We start from the raw sequence: 14,962 nt of genomic DNA on the forward strand, positions 1-14,962 counted from the left end.
CCCCCCCCCCCCCCCCCCACCCCGCTGGGACCCTCATGGGACCCCTCCACCCTGAGGACACTGTACCCCATTCTACCGGGACCAGCCCTGTGCAGGACACACCTCTCCCCAGGACCCCCACCCCACTAGAACCCAGTGTCACCCGGAGCACAGAGTGCCACCCATTGGCCACCCCCCTGGGGAGTCCCAGGCTTCTTCACCCCTGCCGGGGGCTGGGGCAGCTTTGGGACCCTAGGAGGGGTTGTACTGGGAAGGGGGGGCTATACTGGGTGTGAAGACTGGGAGCTGTACTGGGTGTGCTGTATGGGGAGGCTGAACTGGAAGGGGACTACACTGGGGGGGGGGCTGTACTGGGTGGGGTTGTGTACTGGGAGATGGACTGGTAGAGCTGCACTGGGGTGGGATATTTGTACTGGGAATAGGGGGGCTGTACTGGAGGAAGACTGGACTGCGGGGGATTGGGGGATTCTGTACTGGGGGGGCCATGACAGGTCAGGGAGGCTGTCCTGGGAGTGGAGCTGGAAGGGGAGGAATCACTGGGGGCTGCGTGGGGTGGGGTGGGGTGGGGGCTGCAGCAGGGGCTCCCTGGGCTGCGCTGGGAGGCACTCGGAGGTGCAGGTGGGGCCCCCCAGTTCCCGGCAGGCCCCAGCATTGCTGGGCAGTGAGTCATGGCCGGGGGGGCCACATGTGTGACGAGGGGGGGCCACGCGTGTGATGAGCACGGGAGGCCTGAGCTGCCACGTGGCCCCGCCACCACCACAGCCCAGGGAGCCTGCGGGGCCCGAGCGGGTGGGGGGCACCCACTGTCCCCCCACCATCACCCTCTGCACCCTCCAGCACCCCAGGGGGCACTCTAGGGGGGCACACCCCAGCCTAAACCCCAGTCCTGGGCAGGGGGAGTGTTGGGGGGGATCACACACGTGTGTAATGTGTGCGCAACATGTGTGCAGGACGTGTGCAGTGCACGGGCCCTGCGTGGTCCTGCCCCACACGCAGCTCGTCCCATGTGCTCCGTGTGCAGGGAGCCCAGGGCACTGCCAGGCGTGTGCAGGGCGTGTGCAGTGCATGTTCTGTGTGCTGTGTATGTCTCATGTGCGGTGCCTGCACGTGTGCAGGGTGTCCATGTGCTGCTCCACACAAGGGGGTTCCCGTGGGCTGTGCCTGCAGTGTCGTGGGTGCAGGAGGGTGTGCCTGGTTCTGGTGCAGACACAGCACTGGCACGCGAGGCCCCGAGCCTGCATGTGCAGCCCCCACGGGGGTTCAGGGGGTGCAGGAGCACAGGGGGTAGCGGGGGTTCAGGGGTTACAGAGGTACAAGGGGTGCAGCAGTACCGGGATGTGGGTGGTACAGGGGTGCAGGGTTACAGGGGGTTCGGGGGTTACAGGGGGTGCAGGTTGTGTCATGTGCCTGCCTGTGCTGTGGGCACGGTGTCGGTGTCGCCGCTGCGGGTGCAGCGCCGCTGCCCAGGGGCTGGCGTGAGGTCACAGTGCCGGTGCCGGTGTCGTGATGGTCCCCACGCCGTGCCAGTGCCGATGCAATGCCAGCCCCTGCCATCCAGGGTGCCCACAGTGCCAGTGCAGCGCTGTGCCCCAATCAGTGCCAGTGTGGGCTCGGGACCGGCCCCCGGCAGTGCCGGTGCCAGTGGCAGTGCCGGTGCCGGTGCCGGTGCCAGTGCCAGTGCTGGTGCCGGTCCCGGTGCCAGTGCCAGGCAGCGCCAGTCCCGCGCGGTGCCAGTGCGGGTCCCCGGCAGTGCCGGCCCCGGTGCAGTGCCAGCACCGCATGTAGCCAGCGACAGTGCCGGTGCCGTTGCCCGCCCCGTTCGGTGCCATCCCGGTATGGTCCCGGTGCCGAGCAGGTTCCGGGGGCGCCGCCGCCGCTCGGAGCCGCCCCCGGCCGCAGCGCCGCCCCCAGCCCGCCCGCCCGGGACTCTCGGGGCTCTCGGGGCGCGGGGCCGGTGCGGAGCGCGATGGTCCCGGCGGGGCCGCCCCGCTCCTACCTCCTGCTGACGGCCGCGCTGCTGCCGCTGCTGCCGGTACCGGCACCGGGGGCCGCCCCGGGGCCCCCCGCGCTCACCGACGCCGAGATCGAGGAGTTTCTGCGGGGCTTCCTCGGGCCCGGGGACGGCGGGGACCGGGACGGGCAGGGCACCGAGCTGAGCTTCGGCACCGACCTCAGCATCGGCACCGGCACCGGTGAGCGACCGGCACCGCCATCCCACGGGGAACGGGGGTGGGGCGGGACGGGGGGACCCCCCAGCCCGGCCCTGCCGTCCCTCACCCCACCTCGGTGCCCCCCTTTTTCGCCCCCTCGCCCCCAGACTCCCCAGGGCCGCTGACGAAGCCTGAGAAACCCAGGAAGGGGAAGAAGGAAAAACCCCCCAAGCCCACCAAGAAGCCCAAGGAGAGACCCCGGAGCCCCAAGAAGGACAAAAACAAAGACAGGGACCGGAGCAAGGGCAAACCCCCCAAGAAACCCAAGGAGAAGCCACCGAAAGGCTCTGAAAACCCCCAAAAAGGCTCAGAAAAAAAACCCAAAGGCTCTGAAAAACCCCCGAAAGGCTCCAAAAAACCCAAGGAGAAGCCACTCAAGACCACCAAACCCTCTGGCAAGAAGCCACCGGTGCCATCAAGCCCCCCTCCAGAGCCCCCCCCCACCCCACAGCCCGTGGGACACGAGGATGAAGATGGGGCACCTGGGTTCCTGGAGCCTTCGCACTACAAGGAGGAGGAGGAGGAGGATGGAGGTGGCCGAGGTGAGTTCTGGGGATGTCCCTTTCCATGATCTGTGTTGGGGTAGTGGGTCTCAGCAAAGCAGAGCATCACCCCATGTCCTGCTCTCTTGCCCTGGTGGCTTTGGAGTCCCTCCCTCTGCAGTCCCCCTCTCTGTCCCCCTAACCTTCCTCTTCCTGCTGTAGGACTGGGGGGTGGGGGCATGCTGGGGGCCTGAGGGACCCTGCCAGACACTCACTGTCCCTGTCCCCAGGGGAGCTGGAGGAGTTGCCGAGCGAGCGCTGGGGGCTGGGCCGGGATGACTGGGACCCCAAGCCCCAGCCAGGTGAGTGCCCAGCCCTCAGGTCCACCACCCTGACTTGGGGCCACCCCTCTACAGCCCAGGGCCACCCTATGCACCCTGGGGCCATCTCCCTGTGTCTTGGAGCCACCTCCTTTCATCCCAGTTCCACCTCCCTGTCCCCAGGGCCACTCCCTTGCAACCCAGGGCCACTTCCCTATTCCCACATGCTACTGTCCTGTACCCCTTTGTCACCTCCCTAATCCTCAGTGTCACTTACCCATGTCCCAGCACCCTCTCCCTGCATCCTGGTGCCACCTCCCTGAGTCCTGGTGCCACCTCCCTGAGTCCCAGTGCCACCACCTTGCACCCCAGTGCCACCTCCCCGCTCCCTGGTGTCCCCTTCCTGCACCCCAGTGCCACCCTGTGTGCCCTGCCCGCAGAGGTTCCCGAGGAGCCGGAGCCCCCGACTCTGGACTACAATGAGCAGCTGGAGCGGGAGGACTACGAGGACTGTACGGTGCTGGGGTGCAGGGGTAGGGGACCACCAGGGTCCCCTGGCCTGCAGGGAGGGATGGATGGGGTGTTCCCCCCACCCTCGCACCCCAAAGCCAGCGCCACCCCCTGTGTCCCCAGTCGAGTACATCCGGCGGCAGCAGAAGCCCCCCAAGCCCCCGAGCAGGAGGAGACCCGAGCGTGTCTGGCCCCAGCCTGAGGAGCCCCGTATGTGGGGGACAGGGGGACATAGGGGGCTGGCACCACTTGGGGTGAGGTTGGGGGACAGTCCCTGGCCTTGGGGACCCAGGGAGCAGCATTTTGGGGCAGCCTGTGGAGCTGGGGTGGGCATGGGGACAGCATAAAGGGTGTGGGGACCCCATAAGGGGTGTGGGGACACCATAGGAGTCTGGAGATCTCTTGGTGGTATGGGGGTGCCAGGGGATGGAGAGGGGTCCCACAGGGACACAGGAACCCCAAAGGGACATGGAGACTCCTTAGGGACAGAGGGATCCCACAGAATCATGAGGGACACCATAGGAACACAAGGAAACCTGTAGGAACATGGGGACCCTGTGTGGGCATTGAGGACCCCACAGGGGAACAGTGTTCCCACTGGAGCATGGGGGACCCTCAGGGAGATAGTAGAGGTGTGAGGACCCCAGAGGGGTGTGGAGATCTCTTGGGGGCATGGGTGGGATATAGAGGGGTCCACTGGTGACATAGGGACCCCACAGGTACATGGGGACCCCGCAGGGACATGGGAGAAGGGTATGCAGATCCCATGGGGACCCCATGGGGACATAAGTGACGCAGCAGGGGCATGGGGACCCCATTGCCTCCCCATCCCCAGCACAACCCCTTCCCACCACCAGCAGAGCCAGAGGAACCCCCTCCACAGCCCCCCCTGCAGCCCCCCCCGCAGCCCCCCCTGCCTGGCCCGGTGACTGAAGGGGACTATGGCGAGGGCTTTGAGCCACCCGACTACGATGACCGTGAGTGATGACCCAGGAGGGATGGGGCACCCCAGGACCCCCCATCACCCCTGGAGGGGTGTCCCAGCCCCCACCCTGTGCCCTCCAGTGACCTACGGGCTGCCCCCGCCGCCAAAGCCCCGCAAACATCCGGACAAGGGTGACGAGATGGAGACAGACGAGGAGAAAATCAGACCCTGTGAGAGGGGGCAAGGGTGGTTGGAGGGATGGGCAAGGGCCCAGTGGGCCCATGTGGCGTGTCCCCAGGGTTGGTGGCAGAGCCACAGGGAGGGTGGCATGTCCCTGGGCTAGGTGTCCCATCCCCAGGGTGGGTGGCACATCGCCAGAGAGGGTGGCATGTCCCTGGGGAGGGTGGCATGTCCCTGGGGAGGGTGCCATGCCCCTGCAGTGGGTGTCACATCCCCAGGGGGGGTGGCACGTTCCTGGGACTGGTGGCACATCCCTGCGGTGGATGTCACGTCCCTGGGGTGGGTATCACCTCCCCAACAGCAAAGCCCAAGAAAGGCAGCAGCAGCAAGGAGGAGGAGGAGGAGGAGGAGTCCTGGGCAGAGGAGAAGAGCCAGGACCGCAAAGGTGGGTGCCAGTCCCCATCCTTGTCCCCCCCACTCCCGTCTCCATCCCTGCCCCCCTCACTGGGCCCCTTTCCCAGGAAAAAGCAAAAAACCAGGAGGGAAGAAGTGGGATCCAGATGAGGAATGGACCCCTCCGGCGGAGAAGACAAGTGAGTGTCCCCCTTTCCAGGACTAAGGGGGACACCCCGCTGTGGGGGGAATGCCCATCACTCCCCCTGTCCCCAGGATGTCCCCCGATCGGGCTGGAGTCCCACCGCATCGAGGACGACCAGATCCTGGCCTCCTCCATGCTGCGCCACGGGCTGGGCGCCCAGCGCGGCCGCCTCAACATGCAGGTGAGGGTCACCCCTCACACCGCGCCAGGGGTGACAGTGACACCCCCACACACGTCCTGCTTGCTGCCCCCCCCAGGCGGGCACCAACGAGGACGATTTCTTCGACGGGGCGTGGTGTGCCGAGGACGACAGCCGGGCGCACTGGCTCGAGGTGGACACGCGCCGCATCACCATGTTCACCGGCGTCATCACCCAGGGCCGCGACTCCCAGATCCAGTACGGGAACGGGGGTTGGAGCTGGGGACACAGGCTGGGGGAGCGGGAGACCCAACCTGTCCCTGTCCCCTTGCAGTGATGACTTTGTCACCAGCTTCTACGTGGGCTTCAGCAACGACAGCCAGCACTGGGTGATGTACAGCAATGGCTACGAGGAGATGGTGGGGACCCCACACCAGGCTTGGGGGGGGGGCACGGGGACAACGGGGACCCCCTCGAGTACATCTCCCCCTCCTCGGTAGATGTTTTACGGCAATGTGGACAAGGACACTCCAGTGCTGAGCGAGTTCCCTGAGCCAATGGTGGCCCGATACATCCGCATCTACCCCCAGCGCTGGAATGGGAGCCTCTGCTTGCGCCTCGAGGTCCTGGGGTGCCCTCTTTCTGGTAACAGTCACTCTGAAGCAGCCTGGGGGGCTATGGGGGGATGGCAGCTCTCCAGCTGTCCCCCACCACCGTGTCCCTGACCCCTCCACAGCCGTCAGCAGCTACTACACCCAGCAGAACGAGGTGACCTCCACGGACAACCTGGACTTTCGACACCACTCCTACAAGGACATGAGACAGGTGGGCACTGCTGGGGGGCAGATCTGCCAAGGGGTGGGATCCTCTGTGGGGGGTGGGACACTCTGTGGAGTGATCACATCCATGGGCTGGGATCCTCCACGGGGTGGACACAGCCACGGTCGGGGGATCCTCTGTGGGGGTTGGATCCTCCATGGGGGTGGGCACCTCCTTGGGGGTGGGCAGCTTGGTGGGGGATGGGATCCTCCATGGGGGGTGGGCTTATCCCCCCAAGCGCTGCCCCATCTCCCCCTGCCCTGCAGCTGATGAAGGTGGTGAATGAGGAGTGTCCCACCATCACCCGCATCTACAACATCGGCAAGAGCTCACGAGGGCTGAAGATTTACGCCATGGAGATCTCTGACAACCCGGGCGAGCATGAGACAGGTGGAGGGGGCGTGGGGGGTGCAGGGGGCCCCAGCTATGGCCCCTGGCATTCACTGACCCTGCCCACCCCCTGCCCCAGGTGAGCCCGAGTTCCGGTACACGGCGGGGCTGCACGGGAACGAGGCTCTGGGCCGGGAGCTGCTGCTGCTGCTGATGCAGTTCCTGTGCAAGGAGTACCAGGACGGGAACCCCCGTGTGCGGGGCCTGGTCACTGACACCCGCATCCACCTCGTCCCCTCCCTCAACCCCGACGGCTACGAGCTGGCCCGCGAGGCGGTGAGGGGACAGCGGGGTGGGGTGGGATGTGGGGTGGTGGCACGGGCCATGGGGCAGTGGGGTGGGACAGTGCAGCAGTGGGGTAGGATGTGGGGTGGTGGGAGGGGATGTGGTGCAGTGGGATGAGATGGCAAAGTGGTAGGATGCAGCCCTCCCCTTGCAGCTCACTGCTGCCCTGGGCTGGCGGCAGGACTCCAAGCCGGGCAACTGGAATGTCAGGGCAGGGGATGAGACCTGGAATGGTGGGATGGGATGGTGGGGAGCTGGGATGGGATGGCAGAGTGGTGGAATGGGACATGATGGTGGAGCAGGGGATGAGATGTGGATGGTAGGATGCAGCCCCCCTTGGGCTTACTGCTGTCCTGGGCCATGCACAGGGCTCTGAACTGGGCAACTGGGCGCTGGGCCATTGGACAGAGGAGGGCTTCGACCTCTTTGAGAACTTTCCTGACCTGGCCTCGGCACTGTGGGCGGCAGAGGAGAGGCGGCTGGTGCCCCACCAGTTCCCCAATCACCACATCCCCATCCCGGAGCACTACCTGGCTGAGGATGCGGCAGTGAGCACAGAGGGGGGCGCGGAGGTGGGACAGGGAAGGGGAGGAGGTGACAGAGGGGTGACACTTCCCACCCTGTGTCCACCTCACAGGTGGCGGTGGAGACACGGGCTGTCATGGCATGGATGGACAAGAACCCCTTCGTGCTGGGAGCCAACCTGCAGGGCGGGGAGAAGCTGGTGTCCTTCCCCTTCGACACAGCCCGGCCCAGCCCCCCGACGCCTGCGGCTGCCCCGCGCCCACCGGACTATGAGGACGAGCACCCCGAGCTGCAGGAGACGCCCGACCACGCCGTGTTCCGCTGGCTCGCCATCTCCTACGCCTCGGCACACCTCACCATGACCGAGACCTTCCGCGGGGGCTGCCACACGCAGGACGTGACCGACGCCATGGGCATCGTGCAGGGCGCCAAGTGGCACCCCCGGGCTGGCAGTAAGTGGGGGCCGTGGCGCAGCTGCCCTGTGACCCTCCCGCAGGCAGGTGAGTGAGCTGGCTGGGCACGTGTCCCTCCCTGTGTCTCGCAGGCATGAACGACTTCAGCTACCTGCACACCAACTGCCTGGAGCTCTCCATCTACCTGGGCTGCGACAAGTTCCCCCACGAGAGTGAGCTGCAGCAGGAGTGGGAGAACAACAAGGAGTCGCTGCTCACCTTCATGGAGCAGGTACGTGCTGGGACACGGTCACGGCCGCCCCACCTGCCCCACACGGTTTCACTCATCCCCCTTCCTTACCCAGGTCCATCGTGGAATCAAGGGCGTAGTGACGGACCAGCAGGGAGAGCCCATTGCCAACGCCACCATTGTGGTGGGGGGCATCAACCACAACATCAAAACAGGTAGGGGCCTGTGAAATGTGGGCAGGCTGGTGGCAGCCCCGTGCCACCAATGTCCCACCCGGCTGCCCTCTGTACCCACAGCCAGCGGTGGGGACTACTGGCGCATCCTGAACCCGGGCGAGTACCGCGTGTCGGCGCGGGCCGAGGGCTACAACCCCAGCGTCAAGACCTGCCACGTCCTCTACGACATCGGGGCCACCCAGTGCAATTTTGTCCTGTCCCGCTCCAACTGGAAGCGCATCCGGGAGATCATGGCCATGAACGGGAACCGGCCGATCCGCCTCGTGGTGCCGGGCCGGCCCATGACGCCCCGCGAGCGCCTGCGCCTGCGGATGCGCCTGCGGCACCGCATGCGGCTGCGGGAGCAGATGCGGCTGCGGCGCCTCAATGCCACCACGGCCACCAGCGGCCCCACAGCCCCACCCACCACCACGGCCCTGCCCTTCCCCTTCAGCAGCACAGCCTACGTGCCCTGGAGCCAGGAGCCGCCCACGGCCGGCACCTGGGAGATGGACACCGAGACAGAGGTGGTCACCGAGCTGGTGACAGAGACGGAGGGCTGGGAGCTGGGCACGGGGACAGTGCAGCCTTTCACCACAGCCGAGACCTACACAGTGAACTTTGGGGACTAGGGATGCTCAGGCCTTTGCTCTGTTTCAAGCCACGGTCGGATGCCCCAGTATCCACTTCCAACACCTTCACTAGTCTGGGCAGCTGCTCCCAGCGGGCTCCAGCCCCTCACCTTGCTGCTTCTCCGACTGAGGGTGTTGGCCTTTGCAGCTGAGTGCTGTCAGGGACATGCTACCCCATCCCTCAGGGCTGGGCAGTGCCAGCTCACTCTCCCTGTCCCAGTGGCATGGCAGGGGTGGTCCCGCTCTCCGGGGCAGGGCCCACAGAAGCGGGCACAGCCCCTCTCCCATCCACACAGTTTTTGTTACACAAATAAATCAAGTTATATTGGTACGAGCATCTTGTCCCTCCGGTGCCCCCCCAGCTCTGGGCCACTCTCCCAGAGGACAGACAAGGGTGGTGGGTGCCAGGACCCCCTGAGGGGTGGGGGCAATGGAGTCCATGCCCTCCCTGCGGTCAGTGTCCAACTTCCATGTCCCCGTCCTCGTCCTCGGCCCCAAAGCCGGAGAAGGTGATGGGCTGGCAGGTGAGGTCGCGCAGGTTGACCAGGCAGGCGGTCTGCGTGGTGCTGAAGTCGGGCACCGTCACCAGCAGCACCCGCTGCCCCTCTGCCCCTGTGAACACAGGCGGGTGTCACGGGGAGGAGCCCCCCAGCAGCTCCCAGCCCCCCACAAGGATCTGCAGGACCCACCTTGGAGCAGTTTGGACTGGAAGCGGGGCGCATTCCCACAGAAGTAGACGTGAGGGCACTCGGTGAGGATGAACGGGTCTGATTTGTAGAACGGGTAACAGCCTGGGGGGGATGAGAATTAGGGAGGGAACCTGCACCCCTTGGAGGGCAATCCCCCGCCCAAGCCAACAGCCCCCAAGCCCTTGCTGTACCTAGGGTGTCTGGGGCTGTGGGGCTGATGTGTCCTGCCAGCAGTGTCCACTCCAGGATCTCCAGGTAGTCATCCATGCTGCTGTACTTGAAGATGTCACTGACATTTTGTCCTGATGTCCCCAAAAACCTGTATTTTTGGGGTAAGAAGGGGAGATTGGATGCTGGACATGCCAGGACATGTTATGCAGTGCTGTGCTGCTGACAGCTGTCACCAGAGCTGGTGGCACACCAGCTTTGTTTACCTGACACCGTCCAGGTCAGCCTGATAGGGGTTGGTGACGAGGTGCAGCGTGGTGTAGGGGCTGGCCAGGGGCAGCATGCAGCGGTGCAGGGGCTGCTGTGGTAGTGTGTAGTTGGTGGGGTCAAACTCCCCAGGCATCACATCCACGGGCACTGAGGTCTGCAGGCAGAGCAGGGATCAACAGGGCAGCCAAAATGCCCTCTGAGGGGGCTCAGAGCGTTGGTGTCACTCCTGCCCCTTCCCCACAGGACTTGGCTTCACCACGGAGGGCAGATCCTGAGAGAAGGATCTGGAGCTGTGTTTTGTGCTGCCTCTCTCTATAGGGTGCTCAAAGGGAAGGTGGGTGCTGGAGAAGGAGGTTTGCCACCCCACACCCTGGGCTGATAGCAGTGCTGCTCTCCTGCCTCAGGAACCAGGATCTCTCACCCGAAAGGAACGCGACTCCCTGGCCAACCCCAAGCACTTACACAGAGCTGCAGCAGGATCTCATCCAGCATCTTCACGGCCTCCACGCTCGCTGCCTGAGTCTTCTTGGTCAAGTACTTGGCCTGGGTGAGCAGGGAGACAGTGAAGGACAACCCCGTGTCCCCTCTGCCCCCTCCCCACATCATCCCAGCACCTCCAGAGCTCTGTGGCCCCCCCTCCCCGCTGTACCTTGTTGATGGTGTCCCGGCTCTGCGTGTTCTGGCTCAGCAGGTTCCCGGCCAGGATGACTCGGGAGATGTGGGCAGCACAGCTCTGCTCACCCTCGGCACCCAGCTGCCCTGTCACCACGTCCACCAGCAGCTGGGTGCTCAGCAGGGCCTCCCCACTGCCACTGCCCAGCCCCAGCCCTGAGGCCAGCAGCACAAACCTGGGTGGATGGAGAGGCTCGGGCAGCGTGCCATGCTCCCAAACCAAGGGGCTTCAGAGAGCCAGGGCAGGGGGCACAACCCCCTGCACCAGCCCTACTGGCATGTGGGGCTCAGGGGCAGGGCAGGGACACAGTGCCAGCCCCGCTCCTGCTGACTCACCGGTCAGAGCTGGGCCCATTCCAGGGCAGGGGTGGTGGCAGGTCAGCAAAGCAGTGATCCTCGACCAGGAACTTGCCATCGTCCTGCTCGGAGCCGTACACGGCCACGATGGTCCCTGTGGCAGAGTGGGCGCTCAGCCCTGGTCAGCACCCATGGGGTGGGTCCCACTGTGGAGGCACTGCCCGCCCTCACCTGTCACCAGCCTCTGCACATCGATGGCTCCTTCCAGCTTAATCCGCTGCAGCTCATCCTCCAGGTTCAGCTCGTCTGAGGGCTGGATGTACTTGGGCAGGGGTGGCTGAGGCACCAGGTTGTGCTGCAGAGTGGGCAGGGACAGCTTTGACAGCCTCAGCGAGGACCAGTGGCCCCCAAGGGCCTTTTCCTGCCCCAGGGCCCCCACCACCAGCATGGCCAACACTCCAGCTGGAGGCCCTGGCAGCTGGAATCCCTTTGGATGGGCTGGTTTCACTCAGTGCTTCTGAGCAGTGTCCTGAACATCAGCCTTACCCAAGGAGGAAGCGGCTCCGATGGGCGGTGGGAGCTTTAAACTTCCCAACATGAGCTGGCTGGGAGGAGACAGACCCCTGGCATTGCATGGGGATGCCAGAGCTTCCCTGACACCCCCTTCATCCCCCTCCCCTGGGGCAGAGAAAGGGGGTTGTGTTGGCAACCCACGGGCTGGAAAATCATCACTGAGTGAGGGTGGTGGCAAGCAGGGGGAAACAGCTTCAGATGGACAAAGGGTGGATTTGGATTAGACATGGGCAAGGAATTCTTCCCTGTGAGGATGGTGAGGCCCTGGCACAGGCTGCCAAGAAAATCTGTGGCTGCCCCATCCCTGGAAGTGTTCCAGGCCAGGTTGGATGGAGCTTGGAGCAATCTGGGCCAGTGAAAGGTGTTCCTGCCCATGGATGAGCTTTAAGCTCTCTTCCAACCCAACCCATTGCACGATTCCATGAGCACCACACACAGAAAACATGCTGGCACCAAGAAATGCCACCAAGCTGGCATCCAGGGACGCAGCAGGCACAGTCCACCCACCCAGTTCCAACCCGTGCCAGTTCCCCGGCTGCAGTGAACACAGGGAAGCCACGAGCCCCCACATGTGCTGAACACCCCCCGAGCTGTGTGGGGGAGGTGGTGGAGGGGGTGCACCGGGAGGGTGTCCCCCCGTTACCTCCTCGCTGATCTCCTGCAGGATGGAGGGCTGGAGCTGCATGGCCTTGAAGAGCGTCCCCACCACGCAGCACTTCTCCCCCGCCCGCAGCTCCGACAGCTTCCGCAGCACCACATCACTCCCTGCGGGGACACGGCGGGTCAGTGGCCCGGGGGTGATGGTGAGCAGGGCGGGGGGAGCAGCTGGAGCGGCCCCAGCGTCGAGGCCAGCGGGAGGCAGCGGGAATGCTGGGAAGCCTCCCGCTTTTCCTTGAGGCACGGCACTGAGAGGACATGTGTGGGCCAGATGGGGCCAAGGAGCATTCCAGAGCCTGCAGGCATTTCCTCTGCACTGGGGGGGAAGCTGGGGACAGGGGTTGGGAGACCCACAGCTCCCTGCAACAGCGTGTTTAGGTCCCAGTAACAGCTCTGCCCAGGGAGGGTCTGGGATGCTCCTGCCCTTGGGCATGGGGGGCTGGTGTTCCTGCTCCCCAACCAGGACATGATCCAAACATCCTACTTGGAGCTTGGTCAGGTACATCATTCACCACCCCCCAAACCCAACCTCTGCCAAGGCCAGATCCTCCATGCCAGATCCCTGATGGAATTCAGGATCCCCATCACAGCCAGGGAAGATCCTGGCATGCTGACAGGTCCCTGGGCTTTAGGCAGGGATCCACAGGGGATCCAGGCTGGGGGAACCAGCACAAGCCTGGGGAGCTGCAAGGAGCTCTGTGGCTGAAGAGCAAAAACCTCCCTCACCACAAGCTGAGCCCAAAATTTGTCACCCCCACCCCTGGGGACCCAGAGATGTCCCAGCCCCATCTGGTATGTGGATGTGGGACTGTCATTACGAGTTTAAACCAGCCTGTGAAGCTCATCTCAAGTCGGGCTCTGGACAGGGGGGACTCCTGGGCTCCTCTCCCAAAACAACACTGCTCATGCTGGCTCCCCATCCTTTCTGGGTGACATTTCCCCTCCCAAAAATCTCCCTTTGCCCATCACGTGCTGCTGAACATGACTCCTGTCCTGGGGAGAGCACCCTGCTGCCAGCCCTGGCACCCCAGGCTGGAAACACAGATTCCCGAGCCCAGGAATGTAAGCACTCCGAGTCGGAACAAAAACAATCCTATTGCAAGTTTCTTATTCTTGGCGTGGACCCCCCAAAATGTGTGTTCAGGGGGAGGGAGGCTGTGCTCTCCTGATTTCTGCCTGCAGGCGCGTCCTGCTTGGAGACAACCCCCCGAAATCTGGTCCCATCCCAGGGCTGTGGGAGGAGGAGCTTTACAAACCCCTGGGTCCTGTCACGCTTGGCAAGGGCCAAGGAACCACATCTGCTGTCAGAGCAGCGCTGGCTTTGCCTCCCCTTGGCTCCCCGGGAATGGGGAGAGCAGCAGAACAGGAGTCCGGCCCAAAAGCCTCCACTAAAAGGGTTTTTGCCCATAGAAGGGCAAAGCTGAGGGAAATTCGATCTGGTCGTGCCCAGGCCGGGAGGTGGGGGGGGCAGAACCACGGCATTGCCTCATCCCGCGGGCGGAAACTCCGAGCACGAGGGTCCCACCCACAGACCACAACCCCCACCCGGCCGGGAAACGGCCCCTGCAAAACCAGCCCTTCTCACCCAGCTGCTCCCCCCGTGCCCCACTTCCTGGCCAGGGCCCCCCAGCCCCACCCAGACAAACCTCACACTCAACTCCTGCTCCCAAAAGTGCCCAAGAAAGAGCCAGGGCCCCCATGCACACCCCCCCTTCTATCTGCGATGGGGTTCGTCCCAAGGTCAGAACTCCAGGTGGGAGCTGCAGCAGCAAGTCTGTGGGTGATCCCATCATTGCTGTGCATCCCAGAGCTGGGGGGCTGAGCTGTTTGGGGTGGGCTCTGCCAACAGGTTCCCTGCCAAGAGTGTAAAACACTGCTGGAGACTGGGACAACTGGGCAAACTGGGGCTGCTCAGATTGCAGAAAGGTTGTGGGTGGATCCCAAGCTGGTAGGGATGGATCTCCCTCCCCCCTATCAGGGATGGATTTCCCACCCAGTCTGGGATGCCTGCAGCATCCATCCAGCCTAAGGGTGAGAACACTCACGCACTTTTGGACTCAGGTTTCAACCTGGCAAACTGGAGGTGAAGTCCTAGTACAGCTCTGTGGGTGCTTTGTTGCCGCCACTAACCCGTGTCCCCAAGTGCCACCTCCACAGAGCTGGGATGGGGACTCCACCCCTGCCCTGGGCAGCTGTGCCAGGGCTGGACAGCCCTTTCCAGGAAGGAATTTCCCCAATATCCAACCTGCCCCTCCCCTGGCACAGCCTGAGGCCGTTCTCTCTCCTCCTGTCCCTTGTTCCCTGGGTGCAGAGCCCGACCCCCCCCCAGCTCCCCATTCCTGTCAGGGAGTTGCAGAGCCGGAGGGTGCCCCTGGAGGCTCCTTTTCTCCAGCTGAGCCCCCCCCCGCGGTGCTGCAGCCCCTTCCCCACTCACCCCATCGGCCCCGGGCGCGGCTCTCCAGCACCGGCCGCAGCCCCGCGAGCCGCACGGCGTACACGTGTGCGAACTGCCGCCCGAAGCTGCGCTCGCCCGGCCGGAACGGCCCCGAGCAGTCCGAGTAGCCCAGCACGGGCACCCGGGGGAACGTGGGGGGCTCGGCCGAGGGGGGGCCCAGCAGCTCCCGCGCCGTGGGCGCCGCCCGCGCCGAGAACATGCTGTGGAGCCCACGGGGGGCCGGCGGAGAATCTGGAACACAGGCAGGGGGAATTGGGGATCACCGAGACAGCACAGGCTCCCCCGCCCCCCAACACACAGAGCTTGTCC

General features: G+C 64.7%; 2 protein-coding genes across 2 annotated transcripts; one reads left to right on the forward strand and one right to left on the reverse strand.

The window, feature by feature from the left end:
- Window positions 1-1,966: 1,966 nt before the first annotated feature.
- Window positions 1,967-9,197, forward strand: AEBP1 (AE binding protein 1). Its single transcript, XM_027907908.1, has 21 exons — window positions 1,967-2,192; window positions 2,318-2,752; window positions 2,983-3,054; window positions 3,453-3,524; window positions 3,646-3,732; window positions 4,380-4,499; window positions 4,588-4,677; window positions 4,989-5,072; window positions 5,149-5,220; window positions 5,297-5,406; window positions 5,483-5,622; window positions 5,699-5,783; window positions 5,865-6,009; window positions 6,101-6,189; window positions 6,450-6,573; window positions 6,653-6,849; window positions 7,227-7,406; window positions 7,496-7,835; window positions 7,928-8,067; window positions 8,141-8,240; window positions 8,322-9,197. The coding sequence occupies exons 1-21, from the start codon at window positions 1,967-1,969 to the stop codon at window positions 8,870-8,872; spliced, it is 3,459 nt and encodes a 1,152-aa protein (XP_027763709.1). The 3' UTR covers window positions 8,873-9,197.
- On the reverse strand, window positions 9,169-14,871 carry POLD2 (DNA polymerase delta 2, accessory subunit). Its single transcript, XM_027907901.1, has 10 exons — window positions 14,633-14,871; window positions 12,185-12,306; window positions 11,200-11,323; window positions 11,008-11,122; window positions 10,649-10,847; window positions 10,462-10,542; window positions 9,996-10,153; window positions 9,753-9,880; window positions 9,562-9,663; window positions 9,169-9,484 (listed from the first exon to the last, which is right to left on the reverse strand). The coding sequence occupies exons 1-10, from the start codon at window positions 14,850-14,852 to the stop codon at window positions 9,327-9,329; spliced, it is 1,407 nt and encodes a 468-aa protein (XP_027763702.1). The 5' UTR covers window positions 14,853-14,871; the 3' UTR covers window positions 9,169-9,326.
- Between the last annotated feature and the right edge of the window lie 91 nt (window positions 14,872-14,962).

The sequence above is a fragment of the Empidonax traillii genome, unplaced genomic scaffold (genome assembly GCF_003031625.1).
Source record: "Empidonax traillii isolate 1590-97213 ecotype Southwest subspecies unplaced genomic scaffold, ASM303162v1 scaffold1569:size99645, whole genome shotgun sequence".
Taxonomy (NCBI): domain Eukaryota; kingdom Metazoa; phylum Chordata; class Aves; order Passeriformes; family Tyrannidae; genus Empidonax; species Empidonax traillii.